The sequence below is a fragment of the Pinus tabuliformis genome, chromosome 7 (genome assembly GCF_031772625.1).
Source record: "Pinus tabuliformis cultivar Carrire ecotype Pingquan chromosome 7, CPIR1, whole genome shotgun sequence".
Lineage (NCBI taxonomy): Eukaryota > Viridiplantae > Streptophyta > Pinopsida > Pinales > Pinaceae > Pinus > Pinus tabuliformis.
Window position 1 is genome coordinate 821387510 of NC_142293.1, and position 22134 is coordinate 821409643.

Below are 22134 nucleotides of genomic sequence, written 5' to 3' on the forward strand. Positions count from 1 at the left end.
CAAAAAAGGGGGAGTGGGGAAAAGTTTCCCTAGGAGTTTGCCCGTCCCGGGAACGTGGGGGAGCGAGGAAGTGCGTCCCCCACTCTGAGGGGCGCGTCCTCATGGGAACACTACTAAAAAGTAGGAGAAAGGTTGCTAAGGTGACAATGGCATCCCTTTCTCTTGTTGCCATAAGATCTGGCCCCAGCTAGTCAGGCTTTGCGCCCGGCCTGCTAGATTTTGCGGTAACAAGGACCAACCAAAAGAGTGGGAGAGAGTTATTGTGTTGACAATGAATAACCTCTTCAAGTTGCCCTTACATCTTCACCTTGTGAAGTAGGACTGAGACACATTGGATGAGGGTTTGAGCAGTAACACATAGTATTAATAACTCTACAACCCATCCATCCTCACATCTCTTTCTCCCAAATCTAAGCAAATGTGAAAGTCTTTCCTAACATCTTTCTTGCAAAACAAAGAATCAAACCAATTTGGCCCGTCAGAGGGAAAAATCTGGATGGACCTTGCTGCTAAATCCCATTCACTTCTTCACCATCATCCTCCAATATAACTCTTGCAAAATTGGATATCAATTCCCATGCCTATGAAATCACCTTTAGTAATCCTCTCCCAAAAATTCTAGGCGCACTAGCTCAACCAACTAAATTACATACTCCAAAAGATCCATTTATGCCACCCAAGAACAAAATTTTATATGCAATGGCACACAATAATATGCCAAGGGGACTTTCCATTCATGGCCCATACAATCCATTTTGCTGTTATCACTACCCGTCAATCTCATTTATCAATTAAACTGAGCCGTTTAGCCTCCCTAACCATTGTGCAAATGTCCTGTGATGCTAGTAAAAGACCTCTCTTCCTTCCCTTTCCCCCAGAAGGAACTGGCTAAGGGGCATCTCCAATTTCCTATATCCTATTTTAGAAGGAAAGAGACAAGAGAAATAAGACGCATGACTTGATGCCAAGATTCTATTTGCTATGGTGATTTTCTCCCTACAAACGGCATATCTTAAGTGAACTGTCTTCCTAAAACCTGCTCAACACCCACTTCCATAGTTTGAATAGAGACATCAATTACAAAGGAGATGCCCAAGTATTTTATGATTTTCCTTGGCTATATAACAAATAAATCAAGAAACCTATCTTGCTAGATGCCATATTTCTTGGATAGCTGGCCCCCGATAACAGCTTAACAATTAAAGATAGACTCCAACATGGCAATTGTGTAATTTGCTAGAAGACATAAACAGTCAAACATCTTTTGTGGGGCTACAAGGTAGCCCAAACTCCCTAGGTTGGGTTGTAATAGAATATCATTATTGTCCATTGCCCCTCTCCAAGTGAAGTGGATCATCTTTGGGATAAGTAAATAATTAGACAGACAAGAAAAAACATGAGATACTATAAGAAGTATCTCCTCATGGTGAAGACACTGCTGAGTCACATTCCATGGAGAAAATACACCACTTTGTCTATGGGAAGCTGCTAAATTCAAATCTAATTGGCAGTATAGTTTGCAGCTAGGATTCGAATTTTATAAACAACATTGCTTCTGTTGAAGTTGGAGCCAAAGCAAACATCCTTGCTCTCCTTACATAGGCAGGGTGAACAAGCACGCCTATACTTGGGCCAAAGATATATGATTTAACAATGTGTCTTCTATTCCGCATTAATGAATTTGAAGATGCCATCCCAAAAACAAAGTTGCTTGCCCAATAATAAGAGATTTTGTCTTTTAATCACTAACAACCAGTCCTGCTGTCTAGCAAAAACATCCAGATTCTTCCAGACACAGTACTCAATTTTTGCCTCTGCTGACAATAAAAATTAACATAACAGATGAATAGTCTAATCCTCATGTCGAATAAGCTTGTTTTCAAAGTTGGCCATTGCAGTTCCATTTGTAAAATCCATATTTCATATTTCAAACAATTAGAAGTATTGTAAGCAGTGAAATACATAGCTTGCCAAGACACAGACAAAATTGACTAAACATATTAGAGTTATCTGTCCAAAGTCACAAGTTGTACCAATGATGTGGTCCAGGTATTAAAACCAATCCCCTTATGCTGAAAATCAAGGCATGCTTGCTTAAATTCACCATAAATTGAATTTTCAACACCACCAGTACAAGGAACGGTCTAAACTATTTTCAATTATTTGCAATTTCAGAAACAGAAATTCACATCATTATATATCATATTCAGGATGAGTAGTACCCTTGAAATGTAGAAAAATTTAGCTACACCCACCTGCAGTGCATGAATGTCAAAGATAACCAAACTTGTTGGCCCACCCCTTGACATGGGTATATTTGACAGAATTCTCGCTAGTGTAAATGCTGTAGCCACATCCCCTTCCTCTTCCATGCGCTCAGCAGATCCCGTCGGAAAGAATGGCAGAACCAGAGTAAAAGATGAAATAAACATCCTTGGCATTGCATATATGACAGAAAGCTGCTCAAAAATGACACTGGGAGAACTAAATGATGCCAAAAAGGCTACATGTTGTCCTCGGATGCCATGTGCATTTGAAATAAAAAGGTTTGGAAATCCATCAGCAAATTTCCTGACATGTGGGACAGCATATAAGGTTTCAGAATAAAAATCAGGAAGAGAGAGATACAGAAGCAGCTAAAATTCTAATATAGTTAAGTTAAATAAACAGGAACGTTCTATAACTCAGGAGATTCCAGAATATTTTCATTCCTCATTTCTTCTTACACATCAATCATTATTCTTTTCTTTTCAATTTTAGCATTTTCCTTCATTGTGAAAAATGGGCTATTATCCACTACATTATCCAGAACAATTACAATAGATGTAACTCACTCAGATATCAATCATAGAACAGCCTGGACAATACCAAAATACTAAATAGAAATTATAGGCTCATACTAGACATGTAAAAAACGTTCAAAGAGATTAGCTAGCATTTGAAAATGACTTTGCAATTACAAAACAACCATCAAGTAGGTATGGATGCTTGTCCTCCTAAAAATTCAATGCAAAAGAGCTAATTCAGAAATTACCCTTGAGATTAGATAACATTACAAAGAGAGGACTGTTACCCATCATTCCGTTGGGTAATCAATCTCATACATGGTTTTTGTTCAATGGTTCAGAGCTTTAAGTCCTGGATTGGAATCCTGTAGCCTGTTCTCTACAGGAAGAGGGTACCTCGTTTGAGGTATTAATTTCCAGCATGTTTACTGCTAAATTGTTGACAGTGGTTAGGGAAGTAAAATAGTGTATTTACATCAGTTTATATGTGTTTTATCTCTTTAAACGGAAAGCAGACCTGGGAAAGATCACACCCGCAGTGTGAAATGCCTCCAGAAGTACTGCACCAGCAAATTTGAATGAACAGGCAAGAGGCCTATTGCAACAGAGAGTGAGTTTAAACTAATGAAACATAAAGGTATTTACATTAGTGAAATAGATAAATACTAACTAGTGTTCCACGGGGACATGTCCCCCAGGGTGGGGGCTGACGCTCCCCATGTTTACTATGCTCCCGAGACAGGACGACAGCAAGGGAAACATCTCCCCACGTCCCCCTTTTGGGGAAACTCATGGAGACACAAAGGGAAACATTTCCCCATTGTGGGTGAAGCATTTCCCCAAAAAGGGTGCTTGTGGGTGCCCCCCCTCAAAAAGGGCTAGGCATCCCTCTTAAATTTTGCTTGAAAACAATCATTTATGAGTGGAGAAGCCTAATATACAACCCTAGAGCCTTACTAATGCTATGTAATTAATGGTAATGTTAAATTATTAAAGTAAAAGGATGAAAATGAAAGATAAAAAGGAATGCTACTTAAATTTTTAACATTACCATTAATTGACTCAAGATGTTTGATAGTGGTTCTGACCTCGTTGGATTTCATATGGAAAAAGTAGAATTTTATATCGCACTCAAAACTAGCAGACTTAACAGTTTTCAGAATTGGGGGGATTGCAACATTTCCATTGGTCTATCATGTATGAGGGTTGGATGTAATATCCCTTTTTATTATTTTTGTTAAAATATTAGGGATTTAACTTCGGCAAAACTATTTTATGAATTTCACCCAAAAACACCATAAAATTTTCACCCATTTACACAGCAGAAATTGCCAGCAGATAATGTAAAACCCAGAAATCAAAATAAGTGCTAATATTCCGGCAATAAAAATACTGCAATTATAAATAACATGAGAAATAGTGGAAAACTCAGCAAAATCCATTGCCTTCTTATATTAAATACGGTTCTGAGAACCTGTTACAAACACCGGCAAGATATCTGAAAGGTTGGAAAATAGCTGAGGTTATGGCCTCCAAAATAACTGCAGCAATACTGATCTTGGCCTCCCAAAACTGTAACTGGAACCAATAGACGCACCTATGAATTCTGAATGAATTCACCAAGGGATTGGTAGAGATGGGTTTTCGTCCAATCTCACCAAAGTACCCAAGGGTTTTCGTCCCAGGCACAATGAACCTATGAGGACAATTTCCCCAATCTTCACAAACAACAAATGATTAACTCCAGATGATCCAAAAGGCTTGCTTCCCCCCCTTTTAAAGAATTGATGGATCTCTCTTCAACCTTCTAGAAGCACTTTTATTTTATTATTTTATTTCCATTCTAGAAGCTTCTCCCTTTGCACTTTTATTTTATTTTCATTATAGAGGTTTCTCTCTTTTATTTTATTTAAGTGAATTTTTATTTTATTTTATTTAAGTCACTTTTAATCCCGGAAAATGATTAATCTACCTCTACAATTTCTCCGGCCACTTAAAGCCACTTTTCATCATCTCATCCTATAGATCTCTTCATCCCAGTTCCAACGAGCTATTACACTAAGGTGTTTCTCCAAATAATCTGCTCCAAATAACACCTTTAGCATATTTAATTAAAATATGCTTGATAATAACCTAGTTTTATGGGCATCATCGGAATGCAACAGAACCAAGAACAAACTGTGTGGAATTGATTCTAATGATGAAATATAGCAAGCAAATCCCATCAAACCCCATAAAAATCCTCCAAAACCCTTTAAACCCACCAATGACCACTTTTCATCATCTCATCCTATAGATCTCTTCATCCCAGTTCCAACGAGCTATTACACTAAGGTGTTTCTCCAAATAATCTGCTCCAAATAACACCTTTAGGCTTTAACATATTTAATTAAAATATGCTTGATGATAACCCAGTTTTACGGGCATCATCGGAATGCAACAGAACCAAGAACAAACTGTGTGGAATTGATTCTAATGATGAAATATAGCAAGCAAATCCCATCAAACCCCATAAAAATCCTCCAAAACCCTTCAGACCCACCAATGACATAATCTCACTCCTATGACCTGGCTAACACAAACCCTAGAAATTCACCCTAACCACACCATAAGGGAAACCAAAAATGGGGATATTACAATGGAACTAACATTTAATCAAGAGCACCAAGCCCTCTATGTACCTCAATGTTGGTGGCAGCAAATATTGAATCCCTTTGTCATGAGCCCAGTAAAATTTTATGGTGTACCTATCACTCAAACAAAATCTCAATTTGACACATTAAGCTTTTTCTGTGTTATTTTAATGCTTAGAGGGTGATATTGATGATGAGGATCCCAATATATGCAATGATTTTGATGATATGTAGGTATTTATTGTAGCATGATTTTTTTTGGACTATAAAGGTCATTTAGAGCTTCTTTGTTGATGAAATTTTGGTTCAAATATGGATTGCACTTGTTGTTATTTTGGTTATATGCACCCTTGCTATATCTATGAGAAACTTTGCATATTTGTGTATAATGGTTTGGATTCATATGGATGTGTTAGAAAATGTAACTAGGTTCGGTATTCATTATGGTCTTTGTACTTATATCATTGTATATTTTATGTAAACGAAAAAGAAGAAAAAGAATTTTTATTATTATTATTTTATTAGATAAGGAGCATGTTTTTTTAAATACGTAATTTGGGTCAAAAACCTCTCTAGATGCCAAGTCAGCCTTACCTGTCATGGCAGCTTTGCCCAAAGGACATGTTTATTCGCACCCCTCTTGACAATATAAATAGAGGATGATTTGAGCTCATTTGGACACACACAATTCGCTTGATTGGTTCTAAAATCTCACAGAAGAAGGAAGGCTGAAGTCTGAAATGGAAGAAGGGTTTGTGGAAGTTTTGTATTATCATGTCTTTTGTTGAAGATTTGTTGTTGGTCTCTTGTTGATGAATTTGTTGAGAAGAAGGGGGCTTTGACTTGGCATCTAGAGGGTTGGAATTTGTTGTGGTCATGGGTCTTGGATATCTGATTTTGATCTGATTCTATAAGAAGAGAAATTGTTTGGGTTTTCCCTTTGGAGAGGTTTTGCCCTAGCTTGAAGCCTATATCTTGTGTTCCTTTGTTTTATGTGATCTTCATGTTTTATATTATGTTAATTGCTTGATGAAAGAAGGAAAATATAATAATAAAAATGTCGATGAACTCACAAGTAATTATCATGTGAAGCAAAATCTAATTTAACTGGTAAGCATCCTAATTTCTTAACATGGTATCAGAGCTAAGGTTTAAGAAATAAAGCCCTGAAGATCACTCCATTGGCAATTTAGATTGAACTATCATGCTTTTTGTGGCTCCAATTGGACTTGTTCTGTGGCAAGAGGCTCAAGGTATATATTCTATGGCTCACTCATTACAGAAGATCTCCCTCTGTGGCGTTTTCTAGATGAATTTCTATGAAATTACTATGAATCAGATGAGATTCTATATCTCTTGTGGATACAACGATGACATAAACTCTGATCTCAAACTCGCTCTAAAATTTCAGAGATTGCATGTAATTAATCGCATTACTCCTTGATGACATTATTCTAAGGCTCACAATCTTCTCTATAATGGCAAATATTTGTGGCATGGTTCATTTACATTCCTAGGCTCGCATTACAGTGATTAAAATGTGTCACAGGCTCGCTTTTTTATACAAAATCCCTATACATGGCTTGCAGATGGCCTGCGCCTCTCTAAAGCACATTGTATTCTCTAAGGTTGTTACAATTCTTAATGGATCGCAATAATTTGCATCTTAATCTCTACGTAAATGTAACACGATTCACAATCCGTGGTATCATTATGGGACTCACATCAAATTAAACGAAGTGTTGGATATATAAATGATTTATGTGGCAAATCTCGCTCGGTGATTTCAATGATTTATTTGATCGCATCTTTTTGTGGTAACACATTTACCCAGAGGCTCGCTTTATGTTTCATATGGTTCGCTTGAACAAGATCGCTCTTTGTGATATGATTCACTCGAATCTATACTTTATCTCGATATGTATATATCTACAATTCATGAACCGCACTACAATCTATGTCTATATTTTGTGGCTCAGTCCAGAAGGATCATTCCATAAAAGGTGGCATCGCATTCCAGTGACATGATAATATACTATGGGTTTCGCATACACTGTGACAGGGATAACTCGTTCAAGTATCTTTGTGGCTCATTAGCAAATCTTTTGTGCTCGTACATAGATCCATGACTTGGCAGACAATGATATATATAACTCAATAACGCTATAATGTTCTGGCTCACACAATGATGCTTTGACAAAATGCACAACAATGACTTCACCTCAGAGCTCTGCAACTCTGAGTTTACAGTGGTCACGTTACACATTGGCTTGGCATCATAGTCTTACCATGGAATTCAATAAGTCGCTATATCAGATCTGGGCTCGCTCTATAAATAGTAGCTTCCCTCCAATCTAGGTGTCATTGGCCCACATTTATCTACTATGGCTTAAGGCTCGCAATATTTGGTTATGGATCATATTTAAAATCCTAAGGTAGTGACCTTGAAGTTAATCTTGACAATAATAATACCCCTGACAATGACTTGCGAACAGAGAATGGCCCGATATATATTATAATGGCAATGCATTACAATAATATATTACGATGACTTACAAATAGCTTGCATAAAATTCGTACACTCTAAAGATTCACATATTGTGGCTTGTCATCCTCGTAACCATGATATAACAAGACAGTGATGATCTTACTTAGATTAAACAAGTTGACCTTCTATGATTTATATTGTGACTTTGTGGCTCGGCCTCTACAATGGCTCGATGATATACCTTGTAACCTATGAAACTGGATTCGTCCCCCTAGCCCATCGTGTCCCAAATCAGGTGAATCGGACACAATTCGGCCGGATTCGTGTCCTTCCGATCGTGTTCAGTCGTGTCCAAATCGTGTCCCAATCGCACACGATCATGTCCCGATTTTGGGACATGAATCCCAAAAATCAGACCTCCGCACAGCGTTAAAAGGTCGATTTGGCCATTCTAATTTCACATTCACCTTTCTTGTTGGTTGGGGGTTTGTTGTGGGTGTGTGAGAGCAAAGAGAAAAGGGTGTGGGAGCATTTTCAAGGAGATTCAAGCAACAAGTAAGTGCATCTTCTCTCTAATTTTTTTTTCATTTTTATTACAGCAGTTTGCATGTGCATTTCTTTTACAAATTTGTGCATTTTTGTTTATTTTTTTACAACGTTCATGGCTCAATCAAGGACAACAAGGAAGGGGCAAAGGAAGGGGAAGAATGTCCCCATTGGAGATGCCCCTCCTGTCCCAATTTCATCAAGGTCTGTTGCAAGTGTTCCCTCTATTGCAAGTGGGGCTGCAACAGCAGCTCAAATGTTGAGGTAAGACATCCTCCTCAAGATAACATTGGTGTATGTGCACTCCAACCTTCGACTTATTTACAGGCAGAGGAATGAGTGGTTGAAGGGAAAGACAAAGATGTGGGATGTCTTTCCTGATAATATGGGTTTGGACAGTAGTGTTGAGTTGGCATTGACCAACTTGGATCTCAATGATCCAGTGCTAGAGCCTGTCACATTTGATGGTGGTGATATTGTAGAGGGGTCATCCTCCACACCAGCAGATGCAAAGATGACTTTGGATACAGGGGAGGAGGATGCAGCAGAGGAGAGCAATGGTGACCATGATGATGAGTACAGTGATGTTGATTTTGATTATGAGGATTGACGACTCATGAGCTACCTACCGCCTTGAGGCTTTTAGACTTGTAGTTGTTTTGTATTTGCTATTTCTATTTGCCATTGGCATTGCACTACATATGTAACAAATTTTGATTTTGTGACTTAATGAGAAAACTATAGTATCTTACTATCTTGTCTTTCTCCTATTGGACCATTGATGAATTGAATATGTATTATCATTTATCATTTATGTCACAATTGAATTTGTATGCATCATGTTACTTTGTAAAACTTACATCTAGATGAAGATTTGTGTTTGACTCAATGAATTTGTATCATGAATGAGAATTTGAGTAAGAAATATCTAATTTTTAATATATATATTTTTAATAAAATAATATATAATGTATTTGAATGTGTCCTGTTCCAGGGGGTCAACGTGTCCGCGTCCGACACTCAAATTCCCGTGTCCTTCTTGTCCCATGTCCACGTGTCAGGTGACTTAGCTTGTAACACACTAATGGCTCGATAACACTCTATATTTGAAGACTTGCACACAATATACTGAAGTTCTCTCGTGTTGGAGCTCACTATCAAAGGAGTGGTACAGAGGCATCAATTTAGTTGTGGAAAGACAAACTTGATTTAGTTGTAGTTCGAGTCGCTGGCATGCATAGCAAATCTGAGAGTGGAAGTTGCAAATATGGTAGAGGATATCATATGTAGCAGTTATTTCTTGTGACAAAGATATGTACGATAGCTCTTTGAACTTGCATTAACAGTAACATCTACTGTGACTATATATGGAAGTGACAAATCAAGACTTTGTGAAGCATATCCTTGGAAATCAGTCTTCTTCAAATGAAGATAGTACTTGACAATTGGAGACCAAATCTTTGCAAGAAGGAACAAGGTAAAATCACAGAGATATGTACAATTTTTATGTGTGTCAAGATTATAGTGATGGTCATTTGAAAGAGTTTGCATAGAAGAGTTTCTAGGGTTTTGCAATTGTTCCATTGCACGTCTTTGAAAATTTTGAGAATCTAGGGTTTCTGGGACTTGCAAATCTGTGAAGTCTTGAAGACTCTTGGTATTTAGGGTTTCTGAACCCTAGATTGAATTAACCTGTGGATCAAAAACCCTAACCCTATCCAATTCTTCCATTTAAGAAAACCTGAGCTCTTGGAAAATGTCATCTAGGGTTCGTAAGTATAAATGATCTTTAAAAACCCTAATTTTTGAAAGAAAAAATTTAGGGTGTGTTAAAAACCCTAGCAAGGATTGAATTGGATAAAACCTAGGGATTGAAGTCAAAAACCCTAGGGCTAGATTTTTTAGCTTAAAGTAAAAACCCTAATAAGGGTTAGATCAAGAAATATCTAGGGTTTGTAACTAGAACCCTAGAAGTGCACTTTTTAGAATCCATAGAAACCCTAGATTAACATAATTGACATCATGCTCTTGCCTTTGTGTATTTTGCTTAGTTGTACTTGTTGATGATTGCAGGCACATAATGAAGGTTGTCAAAATTGTGGAAGCAAGATGAGAAGAATGGAAGAACAAAGCAAAGCAAGACTCGTGCTTGATGATGACTCCTTGATAATGATGAGCATTATGGAAAGAGGGAGTTGCAGGAACCCTGATAATATTGAAGCTTCCAGCTGATGAGCATATTCCAAGAACATAGTGGTAATTGAGAGATGAAGAAGAACCTTGTTGCAATATGAATATAGAACATGCAAAGAATGATTGACTTCAGAAGGAACAAGTAGCAAAATTTGACATGACACTCTAGAGGATATTATAATTTGGCAACTTTGATATTGATAATCTGCTTGAACATGTGAAGAGGCTGGAAGGAGAATTTGCTTGATGATGTTGTACCTACAGTTGCATTGTTTGATCATGGAACACATGGGTTGTGTGGATAACACTTTTGATGGCTTAGACAAGCACAGGGACAGAATTGATAGTGGAAAGTTAATATGACACTTTGTAGAATATCAGGCAAAACTCTACATGTGCTAGCAGCTGTGCGGAAGCTCGGCTCCTTGAAGATGATAGATGAACCATTTAGTGGTTGACAAGATCCAGGAAGCTCGAAGTTTGATATGACATGATGCTACTAGGAGTCGAGAAACCCTATCATGAAGATGAAATGTGAAAGAAGGTCGAAGCTCAGATATGATGTATTGCAATAGGAGTCTTTGCAGCTACCACGAAGATCTCCACGGAAGAACAAGTAGTTGATACATTAATGAAGTATGAAACTAGCTAAGGATTGTGATGATGGCTCCCTAATTGAGAGCAATGTTGCAGTAATCGTTATAGGGATAATATCAGCGAGGGAAAAAATCGGGAAAAAATCAGGAAGAAATCGGAAAAAAAATCGTAAAAATCGGGAAAAAAATCATAAAATACAAAAATATTCACTTTTTTTCAATTTTTTTAATATCTAAAGCATCTACAACATAAAATAAATACATTGACACATAAATATGATAAAAGAACTAATATATAAGATGTGTAATATCATTTCTAGTGCTACATCACACATAACAGTGAATCATGTCCTGAATAGTCAGTCCTGACTCCTGAGTCCCAACTCAGCCTCAAAATATCAACAAAAAATATAATAATGTATCTCATATCATGAGTCATAATGTCATATACAATGAAATGAACCAAATAACTAATACCACTGATTTCCTCTGCCCCTCTTGCGAGAAAATGCAATAGCTTTCCCTCTAGATGTAGATGCCGGTGGAGTTAGCAATGGACTCTGTTGTGCTCTTGACGCTGAAGAACTAGGACCTACAAGAGGTAGACCATGTCCTCTACTGGTGACAGGTGGGTAGGTTGTGTCACCTCCTCCTCCTCCTCCTCATCAAAAAATCGGCAAAAAAAAAATCCCAAAAAATCGCGATTTTTTCGTGATAATCGCGATAATTTCAAGTTATCGTGATTATTTCACGATTTTTTGCGGGAAAAAATAAAAATAAAAATAGTATAAAATAAATTAAATTAAAAAAATAAAAATAAAAAAATCGGGCGATAATATCGCCATTTTCAAAAAACAACAATTTTTCGATATTATCGCAATTTTCGCAACACTAATTGAGAGGGAGAAAGAAATCTCCTTCATATTTGAGGAGTAAGGACCTCCTCCATGGCTGAGAGGAGTGATGGTGGACACCATCATTGTTGGAAAATCAGAAAGGCAGTAAAGATTTTCGTGATCTTGATAATTACTTGTGATGTTTCTTATTATTATGATTCTTTATATCTTCTTTCTTTAGTTCATCAAGCAATTACCAAAAGCAACAGTACATAAAACAATGTGTTGATTTTTGGTAGCATCGGATGTGCTCTAAGCCTCAAAATTTGCAGGGAGACTAGGACACATGTATTCCAGAATACCCAAAAATCGTTTTGGGAAATTCCACCAGGAGACAATTTTATTAGAATAATTAATTATTTTTAATGGATGCCTAAGTCTAAACTTAGGAAATTAAAATAATTAAAGGGTATTAATAAAATTGGGTGTGAATCTTCTAAAAGAAGACGTAGATCGAGCAAATATGATCTGAGCCATCGATTAGAATTTAATATGGATCGTTGATTGATCAACGAGAGGATTATAAGAAGAGGCTTGATGGGCATTTGGAAGGCACATCGAGTGAGAGATCAAAAATCGAATTTCTCAAAAAGAGCAGCGCAACAGTTGCTAGAGAGAAGATCAAAGTGATTTCTTGTAGTGAGGGGCAGGGATAGTTCCTGTTGGAGAGTTTCCTGATCCGGGAATACATCACAGAGGAGGCAGAGAGAGATCCAAAAGAGGCAGCGTTGAGGCTACGCTGGGAAGCATAAGCTGACATAGAAGCGGCGCAGAGCCTGAGAGGAGATCCGTATTTTGTTGGAGAAGTCGAGTTCTGAAGCCAGAAGCCGGGGTGTGAGACTAGGAGGGTAGAAGTCGAAGATCCATAAGCAAAACGATTAGCCAGAAGGAGTGACGCATACCCGAGAAGAAATGACGCAGAACAGCGCAGTGACTGCGCATAAACTACATAGAGTCCGCTAGGGGCTAGCCATTCAGTGGTTGGATCAATCTTGTATCGCCAGTGATAGTGTGAGGTATCTCACACTAATCTCTCTATTAGTCAGTTTCTCTCTGTATTGGATAGCCAGTAAGGCATCCAAAGATTGTATTCAGGAAACTACTACTTAATAATACAAACCCTCAGCTGCTGCACCAGTTTTCCCGCATTGGGCTTTTCTAGGGACATTTGTCCAAAAATAACGGTGTCATGTGTTGTGTATTGCTATTTCTTTCTTGCTCAGTTTCTTGTTTCTGCATATTATTTAAAGTTGTGAAGGTTGCAGTTGTATTTACTTCGATATTTACAATAGAACACAGTAAATAACTTGCATGGATAACAAGTAGGAGAAGTAATATCAATCACTGCAGTTGGATTTCTATTTAGAAATTTCCCCATGGTATCAAAGTTGTAGGTGAAGCAAAAGAGCAGATCCGGAAGAGCCCAGTGCTGAAGAGAAGGAGGTTCAAAGTGTTGCGTAGGCAACAAATCGAATCCCCAGAGGGAATGCACAGTCCAGACCAACAGGGAAAATTTTTGGAGGAAGGTCTCTCTCTGAATGAGTTGACAAAGAGGTAAGATTTCCAAATTGAAGTTTGTCAGTGTCAGAGGGAGCAACGCGGCAGAAGCTTCAGCGCAGAGCAGTTTCTAGTGTGACAGTTTTCTGCAGCAGTCGTTGGGCAGAAAAACGTCAGAAGAGAGAAGCAGACACTACCTTGAGGGAATTCTTCCTCAGAGGACTTCCAACCAAGAAGTTCGAATTCTCATTTGCTGAGCAGCAGCAAGGAGCAGCAAATCTACTAACTCCAGTAGGGAGTGCGTTGGCTAGCCCAGCAGCAATGCAAAGGAGAGAGGAGGAAGTTCAACGTTTCGTTGGCAAAGATGGCAGCTAATGGGTTGCGAGATCAGGATCGGTTGGAGGGTGCATCCAACTATGTGATCTAGAAGGCAAGGATCTCATGTCTTTTGGATGAGCACGATCTCACAACCTATGTCGACAATGTGGTAGTTGTACCCACGGATCCAGATCCACTCAAGAAGTACAAGGCTAAGATGGCAAAGGCCAAACGATCAATCCTCGACCGAGTGAGAGATCACATAGTATGTCGCATTGTCGGCAAGAATACTGCTCGACAGATGTGGAAAGCATTGGCCACGCTATACGAAGGATCTCCCGAGCAGTGAAAGATGTACTTGGAGCAGAAGATGAGATCCACATAGGTGCAGAAGGGGGAACGCATTGATTCGTTCCTAACGAAGCTTCAGGAAATCCGAGACTCGTTGGCAGTTGTGGGGTCAACACTTTAGCTTACCGAGATGGTGAGGCTGGCCCTAAATTCAGTCTCAGAAGAGTGGCAAGTGTTTGTCCAGAGTATCCTGCGGAGAGAGATATTGTCGGATTGGGAAGGAATGTGGGCTGCTCTTCAGTAGGAAGAGATGAGGAGAGACTTAGTCAAGTGAAAACTTGATAATATGATCCGGATTTAAACGGGAATGCAACAAATTACAGAGATAACCATATACACAAAGATGCAGCGGAAATAATACTTCATTTCATTAATGGAAAATACTGAAATATGCTTACAACCAGAAATGGAAATAAACCAGCTAGGGCGATGGTAGCTTATCTCTGAGAAGAGATGTGATGGCTACATGCCTCTGAACTGTCTTACAATGAGGCTCGAAGGCCTATTTATTGTTGAGAAACAATGGAAAACCCTTAACATTCCAAAACCTAACCCTAGGAGATAAAATGCCAAACTGTGGGCCCCGTTTGGGGTAAATTGGTACATCAACTTCCCGGGGTCGTAACTTTGGCATATGATCTCCGTTTGACGCGTACAATAGCTCATTAGAAAGATCTATCCGAGCACTATCATTGTTGGAACGGGCAACATCGGTCCATTTTAAAATGGACCCATGTTGCCCCCGGATTCCCCAAAAAACGTCGTTCAGGGCCTCAAAACGGCTCCGGAAGTTCAGGACCTGAAAAACTGCTAAAAATAGTAAGTTGTGCTACAATTAAGGAAACTGACAATGCTGAGAAAGACAATGGTGGGGGTCCAGGTGGACTTGGCAGGTGGCCACCAATATCCACCTGGATCATTCCTCCCCCCTTAGGAAGCAATGGTCCCCATTGCGTTGAGCTCCTCCATGAGATGAGGAAACTTCTGCTGAACTTGTTCCCTGGTGAGCCACTTGCCCTGCTGAAGGAGTTGGCCTGCTTTGACAACTCGATACAGTTGGATATTCTGTTGGCGAGTGTTCTTGATCTGTGTGTCCATGATCCGATCAGTTGCAGCTTGTTCCATGCAATCTGGATTTAATTCTGTGGGTTTGAGTTGTTCTGCAATGTCGGATGTGTCTAGCAATGGTGGAAAGTATGGCCGAAGGCGGTCCACATTGAACACTGGGTGCAGGCCAAGGAATGGGGGAATGCTGAGCTCAAATGCATTGTCTCCCATAGCCTTAGTAATGGTGTAAGGACCATATCGGAGTGGTCTCAATTTCCGATAGGCTCCAGTAAGGCGTTCCTTTTGCAAATGCAACCAGACTTTGTCGCCCACCTGAAACTTGTGTGGCACCCGATGTTGATCATGTCGCTGCTTGTACTTGGCATTTGCTTTCTCAAGAATGTCATGGACCTGCTGGCGAATATGTTGGACGCGCTCAATGAAGTTGGTGGCCTTATCTGTTTCGGACTGGACATGAGCTGAATTCATGTGAGTAGCTGCAAGTGGCATGGCCACATCAATGGGGCATAGTGGCTGGAATCCCAAACCCACCTGGAAAGGGCTATGGCCAGTGGAGCTGTGAAGCGCTCGGTTGTAGCTGTGCTGAACATAGGGGAGGCTCTCGTCCCATGTGCGTGGATGCTTTGAGTTATACATGCGCAGAATGTGCACAATCATCCTATTGACAACCTCTGTCTGGCCATCAGTTTGAGGATGGAAGGCTGTGGACTTCGTGAGTTTGGTGTCCAGCATTGACCAGAGACTGGACCAAAATGCGTTGAGAAACCGACTGTCCCGATCTGAGATGATAGATTGTGGGATCCCAAAGTGCACCCACACTCGTTCAAAGAAGAGTTTAGCAGTGGCTTCTGCTGTGATATTCTTCTTGCAGGCCACCATAATGGCCATCTTCAAGAACCTGTCGACGACCACAAAAACACAGTCATTTCCATGCTTAGTGGAAGGAAGGCCTGACATGTAATCCATGGAGATGGATTCCCAAGGTCGGCTAGGGGTAGGCAACGGGGTATAGAGGCCGTGCTTCTTAATGGTCGGTTTGGCAATGGCACAGGCAGTACATGATCGGATGTACTTCCCAACATCCTGTCGAAGATTCGGCCAATAGAAATAATTTTGCAGTACTGCCACTGTTTTCTCGACCCCGAAATGCCCAGCAGCCCGACTGTAGTGTGCTTCCCAAATCATCTTGGCACGCTCGCTTGAAGGAACACAAAGGTGACCGAGGTGGCATAATAGGGCATCCTGGAGGTGAAAATCTGCAACATGCCGACCCTCCAAGAGTGTCTGGTATGTGTGGCCGAATTCTGGGTCGCTTTTGTAGAGAAGTGGCCAATCGGAAGTCTCGTGCCCACAAGAGTTGAGCACGGTGGTTAGCGCCATGATCGGTGTTCGACTGAGGCAATCTGCAACATTATTGGTGTTGCCCTTTTTATACTTGATATTCAAGTGAAACTATTGCAGGTATGTAGACCACTTCTGATGGCGATCATTCTGCAATTTCTCTTGGGTCTGTATGAACTGCAGGGGTCGGTGGTCTGTGTGGATGACCGTTTCCTTCCCCAGAATGTAATGCTTCCATTGTCGGCAGGCCTGTACAATGGAATACATCTCTTTATCATAAGTGGGGTACTTCCGGACAGTGTCTGAAAGTGTTTCACTGTGATATGCCACTGGATGTCCATGTTGAGTAAGAACTGCCCCAATAGCATAGTCAGAGGCATCTGTCTCGACCTCAAATGGTTGTTGTAAATCTGGTAACGCGAGCACTGGTGCCGTGCAGAGGCGATCCTTCAACTCCCTGAATGCCTTCTGTTGAGATTCAGACCAGAAGAATTTTGCTTTCGCCCCTCCCTTGGTGACTTGACGCAAGGGCCAAGAAATATGAGAAAACCCCAACACAAACCTGCGGTAGAAGTTGGCCAGACCTAGAAAGCTGCGGAGCTCTGTTAGAGTGGTTGGAGAGGGCCAATCCCGAATGACTTGGACCTTGGCTGGATCGACATGCACCCCCTGTTCATCAATGATGTATCCCAGATACTGAACCTAGGTCATGCCAAAAGTGCATTTCTCCAAATTGGCACATAGCTTGTGTTGCCGCAGTGTTTGGAGAACCTATCAGATGTGGTGGAGGTGCTCTTCCCAACTCTGGCTGAAGATCAGAATGTCATCCAAGTATACTACTACAAAGGAGTTGGTGAATGGCCGCAAGATGTCATCCATTAGCCTCATAAAGGTTGCAGGAGCATTCGTCAATCCGAAAGGCATGACCAACCATTCGAAGAGGCCCTCCTTGGATTTGAAGGCAGTCTTCCACACATCGGAGGGTTCGATTGGTACCTGGTGATATCCTGACTTCAGATCGATCTTGCTGAAATATTTCGCTCCCTTCAGTTGGTCTAGGAGGTCATCAATCCGCGGGATCGGGTACCTATTACGGACAGTGATCTTGTTCAGCGCCCGATAGTCAATACAGAGTCTCCACGTCCCATCCTTCTTCTGTACCAACACGATCGGGCTCCCACAGGGCGATGAACTCGGACGGATGTGACCTTTCTGCAGGAGCTCCTGAATCTGCCTCTTGATTTCATTGTTCTCCAGAACGGAGCGCCGATAAATTGGTCCATTGGGTAGCGGCGCACCTAGGGTCAGATCGATGGAGTGCTTGACTTGACAGTGCAGAGGAACCCCTGCCGGGGAGGTGAAGATGTCCTCGTACTCCTCCACAATCTTGTCCATCTGTAGTTGTCGTGCAGAGGGACCCCGTTTGGAGGCCGCGACCACTGTCTTCTTCTTTCCTTGAGGGCGTATCATCAGGAAAACAAATTTCCTGGTTTTGGAAATGATCTTACTGCATTGTTTTGCAGTAATCAAAGAGATGGCGGCAGGTGGTGCTACCTCTGGTATCCTGAACAACTTATTTCCCAATGTAATAATAACAGCACGGGGCCTTGATTCATACACAGCATGTCGCTTCCACAAGTATGGTTGTCCTAGTAATACATCACAAACTTCAATGGGAGCAATGTCACACAATACCTCATTCGTGAAGGGCTTGATGTTGTATGGAAGGCGACACTGCTGGCTTACGCGAAGATCTCGTCCTTGGTGAAGCCACCCAATGGTGTATGGTTGTGGATGTACTGTGGTCGATAAGCCCAACCGCTTCACGACCTCTGCCGAAATGAGGTTCTTTTGACTCCCGCTATCAACAATGAATTGTATCGGGGAGCCCTTTACCCACATCTGGGAGTGGAAGAGACGCTCCTCCTCCTCTGGATCTTCGGGTTCATTTTTCTGGATCTTTGCGGTAGCAACAGTGGCGCTAGGATCTGCATCAATGATCTGCTTCCCTTTTTCATACCCCTTATCGGGTTCTGACTCAGAGTCGGAACATGCATCTGATTCTGAAACCTTTAGCTCAGCCACCAGTGACTGCTTGGCCCGACACTCACTTGTGTTGTGAGTGGAGCTCTTATGGAACTCGCACCATTTTCCAGTGTCCTTTCTCGGCTTCGCGGCGCTGTTCTTTGCTTGCAGCTTCGGCTGGTTGTCTTAGCCTGTCCCGCCTTGGCTTTGTCCTTTGTTCTGTGGTTTAGGGGCACCTTTCCCCTGCTTTCGATTCGCAGATCCAAAGTCTCACTTCTTTTGTTTAAACTTCTGCTCGACCTTGACGGCAGATCGGTATGCTGCGCCGAGCGAGGGGATGTTTAGGAATTGTATTTCTTCCTGGATGTACTTGTGCAGGCAGCCACGGTATTTGAGTATCAAATGTTGCTCTGAATCCTTGATACCCAACTTTGTGCGAAGGGTATGGAAAAGATTGGTGAACTCCGGCACGTCTTGGTCCCTTCCCTGCCGCAGCGTGGTCCACTTTATGTATTCATCCTCATAGCTTCTGACAGGGTAGTACTGCTCCTTGATGGCATCCCGGAACGAATCCCAGGTGGGTGCGGCTGAAAATAGTGAGCCAGTACTTTCATCCTTCTGCTCGCAGTAGGTTTCCCACCAGTCCTTTACGTGGGGGGCTGCTTTGAGAAGAGCAAAAACAATCTTTTCCCGACTCGAAAATTCATGAACAGAAAAATAACCCTCTAGCAGATTTAACCATTTATCTACGGCATCTGCGTCTATCTGACCCTCGAATATGGGGATTTCAAAATTAACTTGTACCTTAAAGGGTGTGGCATTTCCAGAGTAGCTGCTGGAAGCCGATGCGTTGCTTCTGGGTAGCCGCTGAAGGATCTGGGCAAAGCTGTCCATCATCGCGTTCCGTTGTCGCTCGAGGGCTTCTTCGAGCAAGATTTTGATGGGATCTCCTGCCCCCTCGTCTTTCTTCTCGTCCTCCATGGGAGGCCGTCGGGATTTGCGAGGCTGGTCTTGCAAAGGTTCAACCAGTTCAAGCCCTAACTCCTTATATCCTGACCTTGTTGGGGACATGCAAAGAAAAACAGAGAAAAAGCAGACCGCTCTGATACCACTGATCCGGATTTAAACAGGAACGCAACAAATTACAGAGATAACCATATACACAAAGATGCAGCGGAAATAATACTTCATTTCATTAATGGAAAATACTGAAATATGCTTACAACCAGAAATGGAAATAAACCAGCTAGGGCGATGGTAGCTTATCTCTGAGAAGAGATGTGATGGCTACATGCCTCTGAACTGTCTTACAATGAGGCTCGGAGGCCTATTTATTGTTGAGAAACAATGGAAAACCCTTAACATTCCAAAACCTAACCCTAGGAGATGAAACGCCAAACTGTGGGCCCCGTTTGGGGTAAATTGGTACATCAACTTCCCAGGGTCGTAACTTTGGCATATGATCTCCGTTTGACGCGTACAATAGCTCATTAGAAAGATCTATCCGAGCCCCCGGATTCCCCAAAAAACGTCGTTTAGGGCCTCAAAACGGCTCCGGAAGTTCAGGACCCGAAAAACTGCTAAAAATAGTAAGTTGTGCTACAATTAAGGAAACTGACAATGCTGAGAAAGACAATGGTGGGGGTCCAGGCGGACTTGGCAGGTGGCCACCAATATCCACCTGGATCATAATAGCAGCAGCAGCAGTGGGACGAAGCCAAAGGAGGAGAAGAGAATGCAGCCCTTCCATCTAAGGGGTAGCAGGAGCAGCGAAAGAAGAAGAAAGATGTTTCGAAAATCAAGTGCTTCTGGTGTGGTGAACTTGGTCAGTACACTACACAGTGTCCTCTCAAGAAGAAGGACAAGGACGAGAAGCATGATCCGAAGGCTGCATCCCAAAGATCGAAGAAGAGGAGTTTGCCATGGTTGCCCAAATACCCCCAGGGGAGAGGTGGGGTGATCTAGTATTGTAGTTCGAAAGAACTACAAATGGGCAAGATCCTTGAGGAGTCCACCTCTTGGATCAAGACCTTGCTATGGGAGCCCATAGTCAGCAGTAGCAGGATGGACCAGTGTCAGGTGGTGCAGTCAGATGCCAGAGTGACAGATGTAGTGGCTAGTAGCAGTCAAATACTGAGCAGCGCAGAGCTAGTGTTGGCAATAGTGCAGTTGGCACAGAGCAGAGTCAGCAGCAGCATAGAGACTTCAGTGACAGCGTAGAGGCTAGCAGCAGTCAGAACTCAAACGACGGATGCATCATACTGAACATAGTTGGTTCAGTATTTTGGATGTTTTTCCGTTGCAATTGTTGCAGAAGGCAGCAGCAGTTGGAGCAGAGTTGTAGTGCAGATGCAGTTGGCAGCAGCATGCAGAGTCAGCAACAACATAGATGCAGCATTTGCATAGTAGTTGGTGGGCAGTGATGTCAGACATCAGCAGCGCAGAGGGAGATGTTACAGAGTCAGGGTGATGCTTCAGCAGGTTGCATTACTAGAGCACATTCCTCGCTAAGAGGGAGTGTTGATTTCTGGTAGCATCGAATGTGCTCTAAGCCTCAAAATTTGCAGGGAGGCTAGGACACATGTATTCCAGAATACCCAGAAATCATTTTGGGAAATTCCACCAGAGACAGTTTTATTAAAATAATTAATTATTTTTAATGGATGCCTAAGTCTAAAATTAGGAAATTAAAATAATTAAAGGGTATTAATAAAACTGGGTGTGAATCTTTTAGAAGAAAACGGAGGTCGAGTAAATATGATCTAAGCCATTGATTAGAATTTAATTTGGGTCATTGATTGATCAATAAGAGGATTATAAGAAGATGCTTGATGGGCATTTGGAAGACATATCGAGTGAGAGATCAAAGATCGAATTTCTCAAAGAGAGCAATGCAGCAATTGCTAGAGAGAAGATCGAAGTGATTTCTTACAGTGAGGGGCAGGGATAGTTCCAGTTAGAAAGATTCCTGATCGGGGAATACATCACAAAGGAGGCAAAGAGAGATCCATAAGAGGCAGCGCTGAGGCTACGCTGGGAAGCGTAGGCTAACGCAGACGCAGCGCAGAGCCTGAGAGGAGATTCATATTTTGCTAGGAAAGTCAAGTTCTGAAGCCAAAATTCGGGGTGTGAAACTGAAAGGGCAGAAGTCGAAGATCCAGAAGCAAAACGATCAGCCAAAAGGAGTGACGCAAACCCCAAAAGCAGTGACACAAAACAACGCAGTGATTGTGCAGAAACTGCATAGAGGTTGCTAGGGGCTAGCCATTCAGTGGTTGGATCAGTCTTGGATTGCCAGTGATAGTGTGAGGTATCTCTCACTAATCTCTTTGTCAGTCGGTTTCTCTTTGTATTGGATAGCCAGTAAGGCATCCAAAGATTATATTCAGAAAACTA

At 41.5% G+C, this 22134-nt stretch overlaps 1 protein-coding gene across 1 annotated transcript in view; it reads right to left on the bottom strand.

Annotated features, from left to right (window-relative positions):
* Positions 1–22134, bottom strand: part of LOC149250128 (ribose-phosphate pyrophosphokinase 4-like) — a 187264-nt gene that overhangs the window by 149139 nt on the left and 15991 nt on the right. Inside the window, exon 2 of the mRNA XM_089456395.1 lies at positions 2256–2571. Coding sequence (XP_089312521.1) covers positions 2256–2571 — 316 coding nt within the window. The remainder of the gene's footprint in view (positions 1–2255; positions 2572–22134) is intronic.